This window comes from Eptesicus fuscus, chromosome 22 (genome assembly GCF_027574615.1).
Source record: "Eptesicus fuscus isolate TK198812 chromosome 22, DD_ASM_mEF_20220401, whole genome shotgun sequence".
Classification (NCBI taxonomy): Eukaryota; Metazoa; Chordata; class Mammalia; order Chiroptera; family Vespertilionidae; genus Eptesicus; species Eptesicus fuscus.
Window position 1 is genome coordinate 31,061,606 of NC_072494.1, and position 23,721 is coordinate 31,085,326.

The 23,721-nt window shown below is 50.1% G+C and overlaps 2 protein-coding genes across 4 annotated transcripts in view; one reads left to right on the forward strand and one right to left on the reverse strand.

Annotated features, from left to right (window-relative positions):
• KCNH1 (potassium voltage-gated channel subfamily H member 1) overlaps positions 1 to 2,273 on the forward strand; it is a 264,356-nt gene extending 262,083 nt beyond the window's left edge. For both annotated transcript variants that reach the window (XM_008145998.3, XM_008145999.3), the window contains exon 11: positions 1,209 to 2,273. In XM_008145998.3, coding sequence (XP_008144220.2) covers positions 1,209 to 2,063 — 855 coding nt within the window. In that variant the 3' untranslated portion in view covers positions 2,064 to 2,273. The remainder of the gene's footprint in view (positions 1 to 1,208) is intronic.
• An 8,566-nt stretch (positions 2,274 to 10,839) lies between these two features.
• Positions 10,840 to 23,721, reverse strand: part of HHAT (hedgehog acyltransferase) — a 185,781-nt gene continuing 172,899 nt past the window's right edge. For both annotated transcript variants that reach the window (XM_028152257.2, XM_028152258.2), the window contains exon 12: positions 10,840 to 11,823. In XM_028152257.2, the coding sequence (XP_028008058.1) occupies positions 11,732 to 11,823 (92 nt within the window). In that variant the 3' untranslated portion in view covers positions 10,840 to 11,731. The remainder of the gene's footprint in view (positions 11,824 to 23,721) is intronic.

Below are 23,721 nucleotides of genomic sequence, written 5' to 3' on the forward strand. Positions count from 1 at the left end.
GGCCCCCACCCCTGTACCAGGCCTCTATTCTATCTAATAAAAGAGTAATATGCAGATTGGTCATCACTGCAACACACAATATAGCTGCCCCCATGTGGTCAAAGATCCTGCCCCCATGTGGACACAAGATGGCCACTAGATGGCCAGCAGGAGAGGGCAGTTGGGAGGCACCCGGCCTGCAAGGGAGGGCAGTTGAGAAGGACCAGGCCTGCAAGGGAGGGCAGTTGGAGGTGATCAACCCTGCAGGAGAGGGCAGTTAGGAGTGACCAGGCTGGCAGAGGAGGGAAGTTGGGGGCAAACAGGCTGGCAGCCGAGTGGTTAGGGGGTGATCAGGCTGACAGGCAGGCAAGCAGTTGGGAGCCAGCAGTCCTGGATTGTGAGTCGGACATCCCTCGAGGGGTCCCAGATTGGAGAGGGTACAGGCTGGGCTGAGGGACAACCCCCCTCCATGCACGAATTTCGTGCACCGGGCCTCTAGTATATATATGTGTGTGTGTGTGTGTGTGTTAGAGGCCTGGTGCATGAATTCACGCATGGGTGGGGTCCGGCCAGCCTGGCCAGGAGAGGGAACATGGGCAGTTGGCCAGCCTGCCTGCTGGTCGAGCTCCTGGTCGGGGGGACAATTTGCATATTAGCCTTTTATTATATAGGATATACACTGAGTGGCCAGATTATTATGCGTTCAGAGATCATAATAATCTGGCCACTCAGCAGTGTGTGTGTGTGTGTGTGTGTGTGTGTATGTTTATGTATTTTTACTTAATATATACATATACATATACATATACATATACATATACATACATACATATATATATGTATGTATATATGTATGTATGTATATGTATATGTATATATTAAGTAAAAATACGATGTGATATGCAAAGTACAGTGCTAGGCCCCTAGGGAGCTTTCAGAGGTAATAGGATAAAGATGTAAACAGCTGGTATCTTGTTTGGGAATTGCGGCTTACAAAGAACAGAACCCCTCTTGAAGAGGACACAATAAGAGTCCATTTCTTGCTGTTGGGAAGCCAAGAGTTTAGGAAAAGGCAAGTGAAGGTAGTCACCAACCAAAGCCCAGAAGGCCTTGGCAGGGATGTGAGGGGCTGGGAGCCTTGCCTGTGGGGGCAGGCTGGCAGCCAGAGCTGTGACCCGCAGAGGGACCACGTGGCCCATCAACACGCGTGTCCTTTTGTCTCTCCCCAGATCGTGTTCCGGAAGATCAGCGACGTGAAGCGGGAAGAGGAAGAGCGCATGAAAAGGAAGAATGAGGCCCCCCTGATCCTGCCCCCGGACCATCCTGTCCGGAGACTCTTCCAGAGGTTCCGGCAGCAGAAAGAGGCCAGGCTGGCGGCCGAGAGGGGGGGCCGGGACCTGGATGACCTGGACGTGGAGAAGGGCAGTGTCCTGGTGGAGCACGCCTCGGCCAACCACAGCCTGGTAAAGGCCAGCGTGGTCACGGTGCGCGAGAGCCCGGCCACGCCCGTGTCCCTCCAGACCTGCCCCCCAGGGGCGGGGGTGCCGGACCTCGCCAAGCTGCACGCGCCGGGGTCCGAGTGCCTGGGCGCCAAGGCCGGCGACTGTGCCAAGCGCAAGGGCTGGGCCCGCTTCCGAGATGCCTGCGGGAAGGGCGAGGACTGGAACAAAGTATCCAAGGCCGAGTCCATGGAGACGCTCCCCGAGAGGACCAAGGTGGCCGGGGAGGCCACACTGAAGAAGACGGACTCGTGTGACAGCGGCATCACCAAGAGCGACCTGCGCCTGGACAACGTGGGCGAGGCCCGGAGCCCCCAGGACCGCAGCCCCATCTTGGCCGAGGTCAAGCACTCCTTCTACCCCATCCCTGAGCAGACGCTGCAGGCCAGCATCCTGGAGGCCAAGCTGGAGCTGAAGGAGGACATCAAGGCCCTGCACACCAAGATGACCCACATCGAGACACAGCTGGCCGAGATACTCAGGATATTAGCTTCCAGAAGGTCCTCCCAGTCCCCCCCGGAGCTGTTTGAAATATCCGGGCCCCACTCCCCAGAATCGGGGAGAGACATTTTCGGCACTAGCTGAGAGGTCTGTTCAGAAACAGTCAGAGACAAAAACCGACCCCCCTGCCCTAGGCAACACCCCCACCACGCACACCTACATGAGCAACCACTCGCGAAGCAGGCTCTTCCTGACAGAAAACCAAAGTGGGACCAGTTGCTTAGGCACACGCTCTCCTTCAGTCAAAGGCGTGGGAAGGGGAGTGTGCGTCGGAACTGTCTTTGCGCAATTTCGGAAGAGGGGGCATGCGGTCTAAAGGGTGTTTTCCTTCCTTTTTAATTTTTTACTGCCGTGATATTAGTAAAAGATGAAAACGACCAGAAAAAGAGCAGCAGCCATTTGGACATCGGTGGGGGAGCACCGAGAACCCCTCACGTAGGTCTGCTCCTTCTCCCAGTTCCCAAAGACTGTGGTGGGCACAGGATTTCCCAGCATTCCCTGTCCTTGTACAGCCTGTGTCTGGCATCACCGTATATTTTCCTACAGTCGTCGTTTGTAATGAGCTCGGGACAAGGGGAGTTGGAGGGACAGGGAGGGGAGCGCCTTTCAACTTTCCGTCTCTAATGGTTAAGGCCAAAAAGCAGCTGAGGTGCTGTGGGTGCGTCCCACAGACACAGAGCCGGGACTCCTCAGGCTCCTTTCTCCAAAGAGGTGGACCAAGCGTAAGAGCCGGAGAGGGGCCCTTGGGATCCAGGGATTCTCCGCAGCTGGCTCCTCAGGATGTTCAGAGTGGGGGGGTCCTGGAGGCCCCAGATGAATTGTGGCCTTGCTTCACGCCACTGGCCTCATCACCAGGCCCCTTTGCTCCTTGTCCTTCTCCACGTCTCCCCACGCGCTCCTGTGGCATTCCTCAGGGTATGGGACATCGGCAGGAAGGGTGATGAGCCCAGAGTTGCTTCATTAGCCAAGCAGACACACATAACCTCAGAAAAATGATTGTAGCAAGTGCTATGTTTCTATTGTAATTCTCATTGGGATTGCCCTTCAGAAGTCTGGATTTTGTCCGCTGCATGGGGTCATTAGAGGACACGTAGGAGCCAGGCTTGGCCTTATTTTAAAGCTACTCTCTTTACCTCCTACTAGAGTCAGTAGGACTTCAAGGGGAACTCTGAAAAGACTGCAGGGCCATGATGGTCCTTGCTCCCGGAGCTGGGAAAAGAGAATGGCGCAGTGGGTTTTCCGTCAGTCTCTGTGAGGTGATGGAGAGAGGTGGCCATGGAGCCATAGGGTCTGTAGGGAAGGTCCGAGCTCAGAACGATCGATGATCATGGGGCCGCCTGTGGGCCATCCAAGACCCTATGCCACAGTCCTCGGGGACTCGCCATTGCTTCCTATGACCTGGGGGCAGGTCATTCCTGTGCTTGGGCTGCTGTCATCGGTGTCTGGGAAAGGAAAGAGAAGAGTTCCCTCCCAAGCAAAGTGGGGCTCGCCCAGGTGTTTGCCCTGCAGAGAGGAACCAGGACCTTTAAAAACTGACAAGCAAGGTTGGAAGTTCAGCTCTAAGAACTCAGCTCTGGGAGAGTGAGGTCAGCATGCAGGTGGGTCTGGCCTGTGAGGGACCGCATGGAGTTCCAGGGCCCTGGCCTTCTGCACCTGCTACACCGCAGCAACCCTCTTAGCACCTGTGCCCTTGCTGCAGAGAACCTGGACCCCAGCGCTGATTTCCCTGGGACTGAGGGGACCCTGACAGGTCAGGACCTGCCCTACCAGATAGTCAGTGGCCGTGGCGCCACCCAGGATTTGGCCCTCAGTTGTCAGGGCAGAGTGGGGCTGTCCGCTCCTGGCTCCCAGGGTTGGCACGGACGGCCCTGGGGAAACAAGTCTGGAGGTCAAGGCCAGGGACCTTCCCCAGGGGTCCCGCACTCTCACGCGAGGCTTACAGGGGTGGCCCCGGGCTTCCTGAGGCTGAGAAATTATTAGATTGAGCCTCAGATGGAAGCCCAGAGAGAAGAGGAAGTGAGATTTCCTGAGGCCGAGTCATGATGGTTTGTGATCCTGGGTAAAGCCACAGGCTCTCAGCTCCTTTAACTTGAGAAGCTGCCCACGAGTCCTTGGGGCAGAGGCTGTAAAATAGCCAGAATCCCATGTCAGCTTCCCCTGGCTTTCCTTTCCTTAAACATGCTCCTCACCTGCTGGAATTCCAACGGTTCGGGCCGCTGCATTTAAAGCAGGCACGGGCCCTGATCACTAGCATCCAGCTTCAGAAGCACCTGCCCACGCCCCAGGCTCCCGCCCAGCCCTTCTGCCTCCCTCATCTCCGCCTGAGGGGCACAGTGTCTATTCAGAAATGACTCCCCATCCTGGTCTGAGGGGCTAAGATGCTGATGCCTGAGGCTCTGAAGCCCAGACTTGTTTGGGGGGAAATAAAGCTCCATGAATGTACTCCTAGCATTGACCCTTAGGACTCAAACTGGGCTTGACTGGAAGGCCAGGCCTGTTCATCTTGAGGTCACAGGGCCCACGGCACGTGACAGTGAGAGCACCACGTGTCTGTCTATGCTTTTGTTCTCCATTTAAGGGTTCTAGGGATTTTGCTGTAATTGTTTTCTTCCCGGGGGTGGGGGGGAGAGGGCGCATTTTTGAAATGAGCCAAACCTCTTCTTTCATTTTTATGACATGCACTTGGTCGGAGGCTGCTTTGTGCTAATCACCTGCGCTTGCCTGAACACTGCTCTGGGTTCCCAGCAAGGACCGAGAGCTTCACATCCCACTGACTGAACCTCCCCCTGTAAACCATGCCATGACCCTCCGAAGGCCTGAAAAGAGGGAGGGTTTTAAGAGGGTTAGTGGGTAATGTTTTAGCACAAGAGGAGAGGAGCATTCTGCAGTGATGGCGAACCTATGACACGCGTGTCAGCACTGACACATGTAGCCATTTCTGATGACACGCGGCTGCATGCCGAGGATGAAACATTTGCGACTAGAGTCTTGGGAGTTAGTTTTTTCCTCAAAGTGACACACTACCCGAGTTATGCTCAGTTTTTTGGCGAAGTTTGACACACCAAGCTCAAAAGGTTGCCCATCACTGTAATAAAGGAAGGGGTTAGAAGAGGGCAAAGGCAGATATAGAGCAGGTGGAGCAATAGGGTTAGGGGGAAGCCACAGTTGGTGCTGCCAGGTAAGAGGCCTCGGAGGCTTTTAGATCTCCTTTTAGTCATTTCGTAGCTTAAGTTAACTTAGAAATGGTATTTGTAAAGAGGCCTGAATCTGTTTAGAAGCCTCTAAGTACCAATTAAAGTCGCTTTCCCATTCAGATCCTTTAGTTCTGTTGTCATGATCTTCTAATCTAGTCCTGAGAAACGTTTGGGGAGATTGAGAGTTCTGCATAATGACCACTGAAGTGCTAAATAATCTTCAGTAAGGTTGCTTCATTTAGTAAAAAAAAAAATGTACATGAATCAAAACTAACTTTTAACATAAAGCCAGCTGGGGTCCCTGAAGGAGGGCCATCCTTAGGGCATTCAGAGGCCTGGACTCCCATTTCTCTTGAGAGCAAAAGAAACATTCCTAAACCGTCTGAAGGGGGCGCTTTCAGGTTGGGAGTTGTTTTGTTTTACTAGGACTGTGTGCCTTTCACGGATACGTTTTGTTTTTTGTTCTCCTAGAGAACGAATCCTGCCCTAGTTGTTCCACTCAGGCCCAGGTGTCCCTCATTTCACAGAAATTTTCCTGGCTGTTGGCAGGCAACCCGATGTCAGTCTGGCCTTTCTGTCACCAATGTATCCTCTCTCAGAGTCTTTTGCTTCTGAGACCAAAACTCTCACAAGGAGGTGGTGAGAACTCTGGTAAGAGCTATTTGCTGGACCCATGACCATTGATATTTTTAATTTCTGCTCTCGAAAATTCCAAAGTAATTATACCAAAATTCTAGTGCACTTCTAACAAGAAAACAAACGAGTAGAATGACCGCTGAGACGGAAAGAATGAAGCATTTCAATAGGTTCTGAATAAAGTGGGAGAGGGAGCTCAGAATCCCAGAGGAGACTCCCCAAACCGGAAGTGAAGGCGACTCACAGAAGCTATGAGCACAGAGGGGCTCAAACGACCTTTGCAGGTCATTTCTTTTGGGTCCCACTTCTGACACCAAGGAATGTGACCTAAATAAACAGGCAAGCTCAAAATTGTAAAAAAAAATAAATAAATAAGACGAATTTGGGAATAACAGAGGGATTGCAATTCGGGACAAGCAAACTGTAGCAAACTACAGGCGAGTCCTAAATGGCAGTTCCTCGGCCATTCCTGAGAGCTCTTCTTCTTTGGCAGTTTTGAGCTTGCCTCTTTATTCAGGTCGACAAAGCCAACTGTCAGCCTCTTGTCCAAGTCTGTGTGGGGACTACCTGAATGCCTTAGGAACACCAGGTGTAGGAAGAACCTTGCCTCCCCTTGTGCACCTTCTGGGAAATCTTGGGAGCCCTGGTGGAGATGCAAATTGAAGTGCATTTGATGAAGTGCAATAAAGACGTTTAGCCTTAAGACCCTTGAATGGAACTCCAACTCTACTGGAGCCGCCAACACTCTTTCCCCTTTCTTCCCCCCTCACATAGCGTTGCTTAAACAGGAGGCCCACTGAGGGCCCACTGGGCCCCGGACAGCCTCTCTTCTGTGTGAATCATTGTACTGTCTTCTCGCTCGCTTCAGTGAAAATTACCTTCACCAGCTCTTGTGCCCTCCAACTGGAGGGGATTTCAGTGTCCTCTCAGCACCAATGGCAGCCGTTAAAGAAATCACCCTTTTCTTGAGAACCAAGATGTTCGTGTGGAGAAGTTTTCATTTCCATCCCCCGAAGTTCAATGTGAATTTGCCTGAAGCTTATAGTTTCACGTGAAACTTCTTCACGCGAGCTTCTCAGACTCCTTCTGGAACCTCTAGAACTGGACTTGAATAACCTGCAGGTGCCGGACCGGTGGAGGCCCTCCTGGCCCGCCATCAAACTCTTCCTAGAGCCATTGTCTCTTTCTCTGTGACTTCTGGATCCATTAGTTGTACAATGAGAAGCTCACGGATCTTGTATCAGGATATGAACTACCTTTGTGTTAAGAAAGGTTCAAACGCCCCCAATGAATGTATTCTCTTAATATTCAGACGCTGTATTTCTGCATCAGTTGGATTGTCCCCATCCGACATTCTGCCAACACTGCAAGGACGCCTACTCATGGGCAGTTTGTCATCCTGGGGCTTCTCCTTATATTAACACTCTTTCCATTGAGTCCTGCCAAATCCTTCATTGGGTTTTCTTTTTCCTTGGCATCTGTCACTTTGTCCAAATGAGCATGTATAAACACAAGTGCAAATGAGCCGATACTATTTTTGTGGCAGGTGGAGGATGCTGCCAGGAGCTCCCTTGTATGTCTGCAACTTGGGAATGTTAAGAGGAACATTTGGGTCCCTCCATTGATGATATTCCCTTCTCAACATTTTTAAACAAGCACAAATGATATTTGTAAAAAAAATGTTTAATTTTATTTATTATGGTAATAAACTATTTTATACATGACACTTACTTTTGCCTTTCCTTATATAATTTCAATTGGGTGTTCTTACCTAAAATGACAGAACAAGAATGGTACTTCCTATTCCTTTTTGAGAGCTTGGGAAGCTCTAATTTGGAGGCACCTACAATTGTGGGTTTTAGAGAACTTAAAATTCTAGAGTCCTAGCCAGGTTGTTCAGTGGTTAGAGGCTTCATCCCCGGTGTGTGTGTGTGTGTGTGTGTGTGAGGCAACCAATCGATGTGTCTCTCACATTGATGTTTCTCTTTGTCTCTCCTGCTCCCTTCCACTCCCTCTAAAAAATCAAGGGGGGAAAATATCCTTGGGTGAGGATTTTAAAAAAAAAATTCTAGAGGCACCAAGATTGTGTATCAAAGTGAACAGTTATGAAGGGGCTTTGCAATATGACCTTGAAGTAGAGCTGTGTCTGTTCTACCAGTTACAGAGATGTCTTCAAAGCCTGTATCACTGGAAAATTATGGCACAACATACTGACTTAACACTTATCTGAAACTGACCTCCACTGAGAAATGTACTTTTTTATTTTGAACAATTTGGATTGAAATTTGTGTAAGATATATGAATGCTGTCCTGCCTTTTAAAATACAGAGTAAAAAGACGCCACACCTAAATCTTTTCAGAATGATTCCGTGTGGACAGGCTGACAGAACGAGTTTGATCTGTGCTTTAATTCACTGATGTTCTCAGAAGCTACGAGGGTAGAGGACTGCTTGGCCCTAAATTAGTCCTCCACCAGCACTGTTCCTGTTCTGCTCTGGTTGTAATAGGTATGGCTTCCTGCTCAGGGCAAGATTCTCCACAATACTGCCAACCTGAGTTCCTACTTAATGCCAATGGACCACATTTCAACAGGGGCACCTTTCTTTTCACAGACAGTACAACTTCAGGGGTGAGCCTCTGTGATCTGCAAGCCGAATTCAGGCCTCTGCCTGATCTCATAAGGCCACAGAATGAATCCGGTATTTGTAATGACATTCTTCCCCTCACCCTGTTACTTGATTAAATTGCAGAAACATAAAAATAATTTAAGGGTATATGGCTTAAAATTTCAAATGATTGGTATTCGTGCCAAAGATCTCCCCCAATAAAGAGTAAACATTACATTCTTTAGATGTCCTCAATGGAGAAAAAAGATCTCCGTGAATATGATTTTTATAATTAGTCAAAAGAAAGGCCTCAGAGCCTGGACAGTGTGGCTCAGTGGCTGAGTATCGACCCATGAACCAAGAGGTCACTGGTTTGAATCCTAGTCAGGGCACATGCCCAGGTTTCGGCTCATCCCCAGTAGGGGACATGCAGGAGGCAGCCAATCAATGATGTTTCTCTCTCATTGATGTTTCCATCTCTCTATCCCTCTGTCTCTAAAGATCAATAAAAACATATTTTAAGAAAAGAAAGAAAGGCCTCAGCGAGGTTTCTTGATATGCTGAGAGAGGCCGCTCCGTTAGAATAAGCTGCTTGTCAGTAGTGGCCCTACTGAATGGATCCATTTGCCAGAAAACAAGCTCGTTACATTATGGTTAATTTCTCATACGTAGTCATTGTTTTAAGTAAGCAAAACGAGCAGTATCCATTTCTTTAAGGGGAACCCCTCCCACTAAATTACTATTCTCCCAGCATATAGATCATTATAAAATCATTATGATTGATTTTTTTTTCCAGGTCTGCAGTCTTGAATAGAATAAAGTTTTTTCTGCTATCACTTCAAACAAATTAATCTGAAGAAATAATACGATACTTTTAATTCTCTTGTGTGGGCCCCAAGAATTAGTCAAAATGATTTAAGACCTGGCTGTCCTTCCGATGTCTTGCTTGCCTCCTTGGGGATGGTCTTGGCAATCGTGCTTGGAGCGCTTTGGCTTTTGCGAGGTTGGGGTCAAAGGGTGCTGGGGTGACCTTGAAGCCTTGTCTAGCTGTTTCCCAGCCAATGCCTGAAGTTGCCAGGGCTGACAACTCCGAAACGTGACTGGCCAGATACTCCTCAGCTGAAACTGCTGTCTGACCAGGCACCTCAAGTCTTTCACTTAAAGAAACTCCAAGATTTTAGTTCACTTGCACCAAGAGAGGTATGTTATCATTTTCATATGATAATTGGGGAATAGCAAAAAGCTTAAGTAAGAAAACACTGGTCCGGCATAATTGACATATCAGTTAATAGGCCCTCAAATATACAGCTAAACACAGTAATCACTTAGTAACTCCTGAGACCCACTCTACATCATGTAATAGCTTAGAACAAATTCAGGATTATTATTTTCAAATATATTCCAACATGAAGAATGAATAAGCCTTTTTTTTTTTTTTAATACAAATGGTCTCTCTGAAGAGTTCAAAATCTTTCCTATTACTTATACATGTATATACACTTCCTTATAATCATCATCACATTCCCCTTCCCCCCTTTGGAAAAACCCCTTTTCTTTCATGTAAACTTCAGCCCAACTCTGTCTGACCACAAATCCCGAATCAGCATCAGTCCATGAAGTTTTACTGTCTTCATCTGAGTGCTCACTCCCCAGCCTCATGCCCTCCTTAAAAGTACCCAGCACCTTGGGATCGCCTGCCTGTCCCCTCCTGTACCACGCCAGCTGCTGAGGCCGCTGCTGCCCTGACTGCCTGCCCCCCCAGCCTTCGCCCCCTGCTGCTGCCCACCTCAGCTCATCCACATCTGGCCCCTCCCTCTCTCTTCCAAACAGAGTGGCTAGGAAGAAAGGACGCCGCGAGATGACTGGTGCTGCACGCCAGGAGTTTAAAGCTCAGTGAGTTGGGAAGCACAGCCGGTACACAGGGACAGGGTGACACAGACCAGAAGGATTTAATTCATGTGTCCGAGATGTTTGACGTTCTCCCATAATTGGGTACACTATGGATCCAAATTTTAAAAGCTTGTTTACTTCCCCCACTACCCTTCCCCCCCCGGCTCTCTCAAAAACATCCAAAGCCCAACAGAAGCATTCTGAATGATCTACCACATAGAGCCATGAGTAGCCTGTCAGCATCTTGCCAGAGAAGTGAAGAATGAAGAGTTATATAAGTATGTTTAGATTATAAACATTTTCCTCAAAAAATATTCTAAACCGGGGTGGGGAACCTTTCTTCTGCCAAGGGCCATACAAAATGATCAACTTAAAAATCAGCCTGCTGTATGTGGTCAAACATTTAATTAACTCACCCCGAATGCCTTGGCAGGGCCAGACCAAATGATTTCGAGGGCCTTATACAGCCTGTGGGCCGGACGTTCCCCACCCCTGTTCTTAAAACAATTCTACAAAAAAAGTGACTTATCTATGTGATAGAAAAAGCTCCATTTTATTTGAAACGAAACAGAGTAAACCACGAATGTAAACCGCTAAGTGGGGCGATGACGCTGGGACTGGCGTGGAGAGAGAAGAGACCACGGGAGGCCATCCTTACCCTTTGTAACTTGCCTGGCAGCACCGGTCGGCGGGTACGCTATCCCCTGGCTCTGAAATGCTGCTTCTCCGTGTGGAACGATTCACTGTCGGGCAGAGGCACTGCCTGTTTATACGTCTCTGCAAACCTGGGGAACAAGCCGCCAAGGGGAGATCGCCCTGACGAAGTTCAAATAGCAGGTCTCCTCGGGTCCTGACTCCTTGGGACGTGACGGAGCACATTCTGTCTACTGGGTGATGAGAAGCCCAGCTGTGACTGTCGCCTCCCTGCAGAGGAGGGGAAGGTGTAGCTCAAACCCCAGCGCCGGTTCCAGAGACCACACTGCAGGACATGGGGCAGGGTCACCGTGTCACCAAAACGTTTCAGAAACATGGGCCAGTGGAGGACGGGCCTGTCACTCGTCAGGATTCCTGTGTCTCCGTCCGGAAATGCCCATTGCATTTAATTCTTGGTGCAGGAGAAGAGCCCAAAGGGGCTTGGACTGGGAACACTGTGTCACCATGTGCAGCTGGGCGAGACACTGTGCTGCTCTGGACCCAGCTCACCCAACGGGAAGATGATGGTGGGGGAGACGATCTCTAGGTTCCCAAAGTTAGAAGACTCTCCGGTTGTTGAGAGTCTCACGCTTCTGGTGTTGTAGCGAGGCAACTTCAACCAAAGAGCAGATCAAGCACTGGTCCCCTGGAGGTTATCTTGGGGCGTGAGGTCAGGGAGAAGCACCATTTGCGTTGGAAGCCGACAGGAAGGGCTGGCCCGGGCCCGGCGGCATTAGTTCATGGAGTAGGTCTGGGCCCAGGCAATGCCCACGTGGGAGTAGCAGTACAGGAATCCCAGGACAGAGAGCGTCACCCACGGCCAGCCTGCAGGGGGAGGACAGAGATGCAGGAGCAGTTAGAAATGCCTGGGGTGGGACCTCCCACAGATGCAAATTATCCTCCAACCCAGGAAACAGCATAGGCCTCGGTTTACCCATTAAGACACATGCCTCCTGCAAAGTCTGCTCTAACTGGAATGCCAGCAAGTTGAACCTTACATTCCCACTGGGGTCAGCATGAAATGAGGGGTGTGCTAACACAAATGCAAATCGTGTTTAGAAACAGGACAAGCTTTTAAAGAATACATATTTAGAAAACTAAAGCAGTTAATAATAATAATAATAATAATAATAATAATAATAATAAAGAACAACATGCCCTGCTGGTGTGGCTCAGTGGCTGAGCATCAACATATGAACCAGGAGGTCGAGGTTCAATTCCCTGTCAGGGCACATTTCCAGGTTGCAGGCTCAATCACCAGCAAGGGGCATTGCAGGAAGCAGCCAATCAGTGATTCTCTCTCATCATTGATGTTTCTATCTTCCCTCTCCCTTTCTCTCTGAAATCAATAAAAACTTTAAAAAAAAAAAATTTTTTTTAAAGAACAACAGTCCATGAGACCCACAGTAAATCTCAAAATATAGATTGACCATTATTTTGAATTGAGTGTCATCGGTAAGCACACAGGAGAGCCTAAATTAAACATTTGCTTTCAAAACTCATACCTTTTAACGGTTCATTCTACAAGTACTTGTCTTAGAATATCTGATGTTCTTTTCTTTCTCCTTTTAATTAATAGCTCTTTCTGCTGAGTATTTGTTGCTTAATGATCTTCAGGTCTTCTACATGTTTTACTTATTAAAACACTTATTGGGGGCATTGGAGAGCCAGAGGTGCTATGGAGGATACCAGGTGCCAAAAAAGAAAGATCTAGTCCTACGTCAGAGGTGCTCCCACTCTAGCTTGGAAAAGACACACACCACATGGATTTATGAGCAATGTAATATGTGCAAGATGATGACATGTACAGAGCACAGTTAAACTGCACCATGTGGGATGATAAGAATTTGTTAGATGGAAAGGGCCAGGGATGAGCTTCCAGAGAGACCACCGGAAGTGTGTACGTCACAGGCCCTCCAAGGAACAGGGATCATGTGATATGGCTACCACACAGGGAGGGACAGGCAGGGAGGGGGCAGGGTAGGAGTAGGGAGGAGGCAGGCTCCCTTCCTGCTATGCAGATGGTATCATAGATGGAGTAACAAGATACAGGTGGTGGTATCATGATATCCTATATAATCCTATATAATAGAAGGCTAATATGCAAATCGACTGACAGCGGTTGCTATGACGCACACTGACCACCAAGGAGCAGATGCTCAACGCAGGAGCTGCCTCCTGGTGGTCAGTGCGCTCCCACAGGGGGAGTTTCGCTCAGCCAGAAGCCCTCAGCCAGAAGGTGAGTGCAGTGGCGGTGGCGGGAGCCTCTCCTGCCTCCGTGGCAGCGATAAGGATATCCAACTGACAGCTTAGGCTCGCTCCCGCTTAGAGCACAGGCCAGGCTGAGGGATGCCCTGGCAAGTGCACGAATTTCATGCACTGGGACTCCAGTTGTTAATAAGCCATTGGTGATGTATATAATAAGTACAGCTAATGAGAAACAGGTAGAATGCAGAGCGAAATGGCTACAGCTAATAGAAAGTGAGCAGTGTCATTTTACTTGGCGCTACTATGGCTAAGCAATTCTCTAAGCAATTCCTTCAGTCTGAAGGGACAGGAAAGGCAGGGGCTGCGGATAGTGAAGGAAAAGATGATCATCATGCAGGGCCATGAGGGGTCAAAGGTTTTCTGAGAAGTGAAGGGATAATCAGAACAAGAAGCAGATCTAACAAAAAAACTTTGTCTAAAATGTAACGCTGTAAAATGGTACAGCCACCATGGAAAACCATATGGAGGTTTCTCGAAAAATCAAACATAGCTTTACTACATACATATACACCCCCAAAAAATGGAAAGGAATGACCAGAAGGGATATCTGTACACCCTTGTTCACAGCAGCATTACTTACAATAGCCAAAGATGGAAGTAACCCAAGTGTCCATGGACAGATGAATGAATCAACAAAATAGCTATAATGGAGTATTTCCAGCCTTAAAAAGGAAATTCTGACATATGCTACAATATGGTGAACCTTGAAGACATTAGGCCCAATGAAATAAGCCAGTCACAAATGAACAAATACTGTGTGATTTCCACTTACACCAGGAACCTGTCTATCAAGTTCACAGACACAGAAAGTAGAATGGTGGTTGCCAGGTGCTGGGGAGGGAGGGGAGTTATTGTTTAATGGGTACAGAGTTTTGGTTTTGCAAGATGAAAAATGTTCCGGGGATGGATGGTGGTGATGGTTGCACAACAATAGGAATATACTGAATACCACTATCATACACTTAAAATGGTTAAGATGGTAAGTTTTATGTTATATATCATTTACAGCAACAAGAAAAATTTATGCTGAGTGAAAAAAGCCATTGACAAAATAATACAGACTGTACTACTCCATTTATGCAAAATTCCAATTGATTTATGGTAACAAAGAGCACATGAGTGGCTGCCTGGGGCTGGAGCAGGGGGAGGGCTGAATGACAAAGGGCCACTAGGAAACCTTGGGGACGATGAAAATGGTTTGCATCTTGATTATGGGAATGTTTTCAAGTGTATACACATCTGGAAAATACCTTAAATGAATTTCTCGATAAAGTTGTAAAAAGAATTTTTTAAAGATAACAGATCACTAGCAAATCACAGGTTTACGGTATGCTACAGTGTCCTAGGACAGTGGTCGGCAAACTCATTAGTCAACAGAGCCAAATATCAACAGTACAACGATTGAAATTTCTTTTGAGAGCCAAATTTTTTAAACTTAAACTTCTTCTAACGCCACTTCTTCAAAATAGACTCGCCCAGGCTGTGGTATTTTGTGGAAGAGCCACACTCAAGGGGCCAAAGAGCCGCATGTGGCTCGCGAGCCGCAGTTTGCCGACCACGGTCCTAGGACATATATGCCCCAAGGTCTTCAAATAAAAGATGCAGGAAGATACAATTCATTTTTTGTTATTAATCCTCACCCAACGACATTTTTTCCATTAATTTTCTTTTCTTAGAGAGAGTGGAAGAAAGAGAGGACATCAATGTGAGAGAGACGCATGGATTGGTTGCCTCCTGCTCGCACCCAGACAGGGGGCTGGGGATCAAACCTGCAACCCAGGTACAATTCCTTGACTGGAAATTGAACCCCAGACCCTTCGGTGCGCAGACCGATGCTCTAACCACTGAGAAACATGGTCCAGGGCATACCCTCATCTACTTTACACATCTGGGCCTCAAACCCAGGTTTTGAGGCCTCAGCATTTTTTTTTTTTTTCCAAAAAGCTCACCCACTTCTTTTACATCATCTCATGGGAAAGAAGGATTGGATGGTTCTAAATTGAAGCATGAAATCCTATGGCATTGGTTCTCAAACATGAGCCCACATCAGAACTATTGGAGGGCGGGTTAAAACATAAGGTTGGGCAGCCATCCCACCCGCTGTGGGAAGGGCCTAAGGGGTGGGCCTAAGATTTGCATTTCTAACGCTTCCCCAGGTGATGTGGACCCCGCTGGTCCAAGGACCGCCCTCTGGGAGCCACTGCCCTAGGGGAGCTCTGCAGAAAGCTCTCCACTAATGGCTGTTCCTGACCCGGTGGGCTCTCTTGGAGAGGAGGCAGATGACTGCTGAGTTTACAGGTGGCCAGGGACTTTGCTGGGCGCCTTCTCCATTCTCAACCACCTTAGGGGGGAGCTATTATTGGCCCCAGTTTGTAGAAAAGGAAACTAAGGCTCAGAGAAGTACAGTCACGTTTCCCAGGTCTAACAGCTAACGTGGACCTCAGGGCTGTGTGTGCATGCGGGCCACATGCAGGCAAGGCTCGCACCAGCCCCTGCCTCCTGGCCTGTCCCTTTCCCTGCAGTCCTCTGCCTCCAAATCTCGTTTCCTCCCTTTACTCGTGGTGCCCAAGGTAACAGGGAGGGGGACGCAGCAGGTCCTTATTAGCATCATCCATCATTAAATCACTTGGTCACCCCACCTCCAGGGGCCTCCGTTTCTCCATCTTTGCAAAGGAGGCCGAAGGAAGCACTGGTGGGCATGTTTCTGCCCTTCGTCTCAGTGCCTAATGTAGACTCAGCATTGAAGAGCATGCACCCTGTGCCCGGGCGAGCTTTTATGAAGGCTGTGAGAGCCCGGGTTGTTTGGCCTGCCACGGGCTGAGCCTCCACCGGGCATCCAGCAAGGTGACACAGAGGACGGGGCGGCCCCGCGCCCTCAGGGAGCCTTGGGCCATCCCGGCAAGTCGCTTGCTAGGTGCTGCGAGCACACTTGCACTGGCACAAGCAGCGGTCTTTAATGAATCATGTTGTTCACAGTCAATTTCACAGCCTGATGAAGTCAATTTCACAACCCAGGCTGCGTTTTTCATCCTTCCCCGGCGCCCGCCCGTGCAGGCCTGCAGGCAGGTGTTCGCTGAAGCCCTCGCTGCCATAAAGTAAAATCACTTCATGTGAAATTGGGGAAGCACCGAGGACAGGCCAGAGCTGCTGCTGTTGTTTTTGTTTTTTTTTTTAATTTAAATTTTTTATTGTTGACACTTTTTAAAATTTACTCTGACAGCGCAAGGAGAGGGCGGTTCTGAAAAACACAGATTTTTCTCCCGCTTGGGGCAGATGGGTGGGGGGACCTGCTTCCCAGAACACTGTCCTTGCAGCTGGAACCACAGCCCGAACCCTGGCCTCTGGGGCCAGAGGCCGCGCGCTCAGAACCTGCTTCCGCGGCTGTTCCTCTTCCCTGACCCGAGTCCTAACGCACCGCCTACCTAGGACTGCTGGTCACTGTTAATCCACGACCACGCTATGTAACACAGCAATGCTGCCCGGCCCACGAGCTCACGAAAGCCACTTCCCCAAAGCAAAGGGATGTGCACGGTGTGAACCAGGGTCTCTGACACACAGCCCTGACAGCCCTCACCCTCGCTGGTGTTGATGAAGCACCTACTGTGTGCTTAACATTTAGGCAGGCAGCCCGGGCACTTGCCACGTAAGCAGTCTGTGTGCCCTGCGGGCTAAGAGCACACTCTGGGGCCCGCGGCTGCACCTGCGCCTTCAGGTTCAGCTCCAGCTCCGTTACCCAAGCGTGCAGGTGACGAAAGGCCCAGGGAGAACACGGACAGAGACAAGACCCTCAAACTGCTGGCGACACTAATAACTGAAATGTCAGTGTGATAGAAGCAGCTGAGCTCTAATGGTTTCTGTGTGGTTTTCCAACCCCGCTACCCTAACTGGGATGGCACAGGTCTGGGAACCGTGTCACGGAGGAGTGGCTGACAGACCTGGCCGTGGTGATCTGCAAAGGAGGAGACCCTGGAGAAGAGAAAGTCCTTGGAGGCGGAGGGACACTGGCAGCTGCAGCACCAACTCGGAAACAGGCTCCGAGACACCGAGCATCCCCGGGCCGGGGTGACGCCCAGGCGGGACAGGCGGCCGGACTCAGTGGAGGACAGTCCGCTTTCCGACGGCAGGTGGAACCAGGTCTGAGAGCCTATGAAGCTGCTCCTTTCCACCCGGGTCATGGGACCAGAGCACACATGGTAAAACGGTCCATGAATGAATGAGGATGAGATGAAGGCACATGGGTACAGGTTACTGACTCATGAGTACTCATTCGAATACAAGACTCCCAAGTCCCTACTACAGGAAATCACAAATAACAGCTGTTGCGAAATCCCTGAACAAGAAACCACATGGATGTCCATTTGGCCTCCCTTTCCCCCAGCTCGTGGGACATGAAGCTAACCGACTGAAGCGCCCATAGTCTAGGCTGGCCCACACTTGTGGGTGTGCCTGGGAGAAGAGGCACCTGGCATGTACTGGCCATCCACACCAGCCACCCCCTCCCTCCCACCCCCAAATGAATATACCAGAGAGAGCAGGAAAGGGAGAGAAAGAGCGATGCCTAAGGCCTGGGAGCACCGGCAAAGGTGATGTCAGCAGATGCGGCTGACACGTTCTCTTCCTAGAGCCGCTGTTCGATAAAGGGCTCCAAATTACTTGACTTAATGTCTCAGCACAGAGCAGAAGGATAGGCCCGAGCTCCTGGCAGCAGCGACAGCAGCCAAAGTTCTTCCTGGGGCTCTCAGAAGCGACAGTGGGCTGTGAGCACCAGCCACCCCTCGGGAAGAGAAGGAAATGTTCCTGCCTGTCAGAGCCGGCTTTGTTCTCACCCAGCTGCTCCCACTTACTGCGTCCGCAGTCCAGCCTGCTCGTCGCCGTGCTGACGGGTCGGAAGGCTGGAGGTACCGTGCAGTGTGCACCATCTTCTCTGCTCCTAGTCCGGGGGCCAGCCCCACTCTCCCCCCTGCTCCTGCCGCCTGGTCAAAGGCAGGCTGGCTGTGCCTGGGCGGCAGGTTCTGTCTAAGGCACGGAGCCCATAGGGTGGTCTCATTAGTACTGACTCTAGCCACCTGAGCTGCCTGTTGCCTTCCCAAAGCGGAAATTGACAGACACACACAAAAGAGCTCTGAGAGTAGTTCAGAAAAACGTGGTTCCAACACTTACAAATGGTATTTGGAAAAGGCATCTCACTTCCCCGGCCCTGGTATAAGTGTTAGCTAGTTAGTATTAACAAAGGAAGGAAGCAAAGGGAATCACATTAAGAAGCATGCTCAACTCTGGAGCTGAATCAGACAGTAAGCCTGATTAGGTCTGGAAGTTACAGCTTCAGACACCCCAGAGGATCAGAGCACTGTCCCTCCGAGGGGATTAACACCCCTCCCTCCCCTGTGTAGGGAGGGAGGACTGGCTTTCCAGCCTCCCCAAGGTACAACTGGTCCACTTGCCTCAACTGTGGGGGAAGGAATAAAGGGGAAATTCCTCTGCTGGGCCATGTGCAGTAGAAGCTAAGATGGTGACCACAGGGGTGGAGTCTAGCCTGGGAAAGGGTCATATTGGACAAGAACACAGAACCCTGGGAAATCTAGGAAATGGATGGGTTAGGGGCGGGCCCAACACCAGCCTGCAGAGGGTTGGGAAATCGACTGGTTAATCTGAAAGAGTGCCTGGTCCTTCCCAAACCAGAGACAATATAATCCAAGCTAACAAAGGCAGGTGCAAGCTTGCTCTCTCTTGCTCATTCTCTCTCTCCCCCCGCCCCCCCCCCCCCCCCCCCCAGCCACAGCACAGCTGCTCGTCTGCTGCGAAGGCAAAGGTGAGCACAGCCACCTGGCCCTGGGCAGTAGCCATGACCACTGCTATTGTCACCGCAGGCCACATGGCAAAGAGGGGCCCAGTGGAGGGGCTGTGTGCTCAGCCTGAGGGTGAGAGAGAGTGCGCCGGTGAGCACAGACTCGGGCGAGGTGGACCCGTTCCAGACACCGTGTTTTACAAGGGACCCTGCCACACGGAAGCCACTTCAAGGGCTACTGGGGAGCCACAGTGTGGGCACACTGGTAAGTGGGCGTTAAGCCTGGAAAAGGCCACGGAGACAGAACTGGGCCAACAGATGGAGGTTAGAGGAGGTGGACTTTGGCTACTGCTGGAAGGAGCCTGTACCGCCGACAGCCTCCCCACAAGGCAGAGGCATCCTGGGTGCCCACCCGTCAGCATTCAGGCAGAGTTCTGGAAGAACCATTGTGGGTGGCTGCCTCCCATGGGCGGTGGAACCAGAGACCCCCCTCCAACAGTCCATACAATTCAAGTCCTCAAATCATCCTTCCCTCCCCCCACCCAGCAAAGAGAAGAAGGAAGACTGAGGTTAGACAGACACCCTGCGTCTGAGCAGGAAGGGGGGGGGGGGTCGTCCTGGCTGTAGGGGACAGAAGGCCATGTTCCTGCAGGCTGTGGAAACGTCACAAGATATGGCCAGATTTTAGTCAGGCGCTCGTGAGGATATTTATCTGACGCATAAAGTGACTCAGACACATATTTGGACTCGGGCTACAGAGAAAGCCATTTTTATGCTTCAAATATCCCCTTCTGAAGGGACACTATTCCTCTCTGGCTCCTGCCTCTGGCAGAGAGCCCCGGGGAGGGGAGGTGTCTGCCGGGACAGCAGGCCGGATGCTCTGAGCCCAGGCTGGGATTAGTCCCTGCCGCCAAGGGTCCCTCCCGGCAGCCCTGCTCCCTGGGGCAGCCTGGATGGGCCTGTGCCGGCCTTTGCAGAGAGCAAGCTTTCCGCAATCCCACAGGGCAGCTCTACCTCAACTGGCAATCTGCCAGAATCAAACACCTCCAACCAATTTCCACAGGGCAGAGGGGACGGGGCAGGTGCTGACCTGGAGCCGAGGAGGAGAAAGAAAGTCAGCCTGGGTCTCTCTGGGGTTCATTAACGTGCCTGCAGTTACCAGTAAGGTATCAGCACCTTCCCTGCCCCTCTGGGCTGCCTGTTCTGCCAGCAGGATTGGCCGGGAGGCTGGGTCCTTTGGGAAGGAATCCTCATCTACTCCCTTCCTGGGGTCTTTACATGGGGTGACCTGTTGGGCCCCAGGGAAAGGATCTCGGCTGGACTCCTTGTAGAGTTCCCAGATACTCCCTCGGAGTGGGTCAGCTCGGGTGTGAAGCTGGCCCATGTCTACGAGATCACTCCACAATGTGGACCTGGACTTCTCCTGATGCTACCGGTCACACCTGTCTAGTTCTTCCTAACCTGTGCTCCAGCGACAGAGCCTGGCGTGATGGCGAAAGAAGGAATCGTGACAGTCCCGTCTCCCCCTGCCTGTTGGTGCCACTTCTGCCAACACCCTCGGGTGGGGTACGGACTGGGCTGTTGGCATCTTTCCCCTCCCTTGCCTGATGGGCTGCTGTGTGCTCTATTTGGGGAGATTTGGCTCCATTCTTGCTGTAAGGGCTGGGAAGGATCTGAGCGGAGGACACACTAATCATCCTTTGACTCTCATCATTCAACACTTATTGAGCTCCTACTATATACAGGGCACTGGGCTAAGTGCTGGGGCTACCAAAGAGATGAGAAGGCTGGTGTGCGGTTAGGGAGACAGAAATTAGATGTAAAATGATATAACACATTCTCTCTCTCCCCGGGGATGAGACTGCAGAGCTCAGGAGACAGTGATCCAGGGTATCAGAGTTCATTAACGTGCCTAATTGACTTCCCAAAGGGGCAGTCAATTAGTAACACTGCATAGAGTGCACTGTCTCCTCTTTCTCTTTCTGGATTTATAGAGTGAGAATATGTTTTTAAAAAGACAAATATGGGGCTCCTGGGCAACTAGGGAAGGATGTGCCACGAAGCAAATAATAAAGGAGAGGGTGGCTCTGTGCCCACACACCTGTAGCTCATTCCTTGCCTCCCCGTCACCTTATAGGGCAGTGATGGCGAACCTATGACACGCGTGTCAGCACTGACACGCGTAGCCATTTCTGATGACACGCGGCCGCATGCCGAGGATGAAACATTTGCTGCTCCTGAGGATGAAACATTTGTGACTAGAGTCTTGGAGTTAGTTTTTTCCTCAAAGTGACACACTACCCGAGTTATGCCCAGGTTTTTGGCGAAGTTTGACACACCAAGCTCAAAAGGTTGCCCCTCACTGTTCTAGGGAGAGGAGGTCACAAGAGTTCCTCTTGTTTAAATTAGCAGCCATACAGGAATACCCAGCTGCTCTAGAAAGAGATCAAACGTCTTCCATCCAAGAGCTCCCCAACGTCCTGATGAAGTTTGAGTTGTAGCTGAATGCCCTTCAGTGTGTTTGCAGTTGCCTAAATTCCAAAGCTGCAAATAAAGGGCCCTTGTCACCTGGCAGGTGTGGCTCAGTGGTTGAGCATCGACCTATGAACCTGGAGGCCACGGTTCAATACCTGGTCAGGGCACATGCCCAGGTTGTGGGCTCAATCCCCAGTGAGGAGCGTGCAGAGGGCAGCTGATGGATGATTCTCTCTCATCATTGATGTTTCTATCTCTCTCTGCCCCCCGCCCTTCCTCTCTAAAACCAATTAAAAAACATTTTTAAAAAGGCCCCTGTATTACATTTGCCCTTTTTGATAAAAAGAAATAATAATCAGACTATCTCCTCCTTTGCTAAATAAACTCAAGAACGTACCTATAGTATAGTGGTCAGCAAACTCATTAGTCAACAGAGCGGCAAACCGCGGCTCACAAGCCGCATGTGGCTCGCGAGCCGCGGTTTGCCCACCACTGCTATAGTACACTTTTAACGGAAACTTTAAAAGTATTTTTTTAGAAATCCCCTCTCCTTCAGCACTCTCTCTAGCACGAGTAACCACGAAGCAGAAAGAAATGATAGGACTTGCCTTCATGGCCGGGCCAGTTTCAGGAGCCAGAACTGGAAGGCCTAGAACAGAACCCTGCCCTTGCACTCAGGAGTCCTGCATTCCACAGCTTGCTTGTCAGCTATGTTCACTAGCGTCTAGGAACCTCTTGTTTCTGTTCTTTAAAACTAGGATCATCAATCTCTACTCACAAAATCGTTATGAGATCATCCCTCAGCACTGCTGGTGATCAGTAGTGTGATTTCCGTCACACCAACCTGGATCCTCACGCCCAGCATTCCAACTTTCTGCTTTCCCGTTCCCCACAAGCTAGACAAGCTGGGTGACACCACCTATGACAGGTCAAGGTCGTTGGTGACTCTGACCTCCATGTGGTCACTGCCAAGACAACAGGGAACCTGAAGCAGCAACCTCTCGGACACAGGGTGGCCACCCTCACACCGGGAAACACTGTGCTGCCTGCATCCCACCATGCGAGGGCTGTATTGGACACGAAGGTCTGCTGCGGCCACGGCGAGGCTGGCCTCCAGCGCCCCAGGCGCTGCCGACTTCGGTGTGACCAGCACTGCGCTGGGGCTACCCCATCAGACCCACTCAGGCCTATCCAGTGACTCTTTGAAAGCTGCTGTGGGCCCAAGGTTTGCTTTGTGAGTCCCTCTGCAATGATGTTACGCTCAGACTCCTGAATATGAGTCTGCCTTCCTGAGCTCACTTGGACATGGGGAGAAATCCTGTGTACCCTGGATGGTCAGAGGGGACCCAAAGTGTGATCCCAAGCACTATCCAAAGATAGTCCCCACATATACATACTAGAGTTGGATATATATCCAAATATATGCTAAGTATATTTGGATATGTATTCAACTATCCTTCCACCTTCCCCAAGTATCTGACAGTTGGGCTGATTCCAAGGACTTGAATCACTGGAAGATGCTTTCATTATACACCAATTGAGTTATGTGACACAAAATTCAACGGTGCTCGATGTCTGAGTCTGAATAAATTATAGAATTATTATGCTGGGAATGGTCTGGTTTTAAAAGGCTCAATTCTGGTGTCACTTGAACTGAACCACAAGTTCCCTGGACATTTCTGCACGCAGGCATGTTAATTCAAATGTTGGTACTACAACCAGTTTTTGCATTTTGCATAATGCATGTGCGGGCCTCTGTGAAATTTTATAATTAATCCCGCATTTTGTATTAACACCTGTGTGGTACACGTGGCCACTAATTTCCCTATGGAACCAATAAGCACTCACTTAGAGAAAAAAGTGCTGGGGAACACGTACGGTGTTGTGCATAATCAACCAGCTCGTGGGACTTTAACTTGCAGCGTATATGGATTTAGGGTCTTGGGATAATAACCGAACAGCACTGAATAAGCAGGTGGATATTGAAGGCAAGACTGAAGACCTCTCCTGATGAATAATGAACCCACAGCAGTGCAACAGCAGCAGAAAAACAAATGCTGCCAATTTCCCCATCACCAGCCCCACCAAGTTCACTGCCAGGGGAGGAAGGGCCCGAATAATAAATGCATGGCTTCAAGTCTCCATCAGCCAAGCACACACTGACTCTATTCAGAGGAGTCCTCTAAGGATCAGCG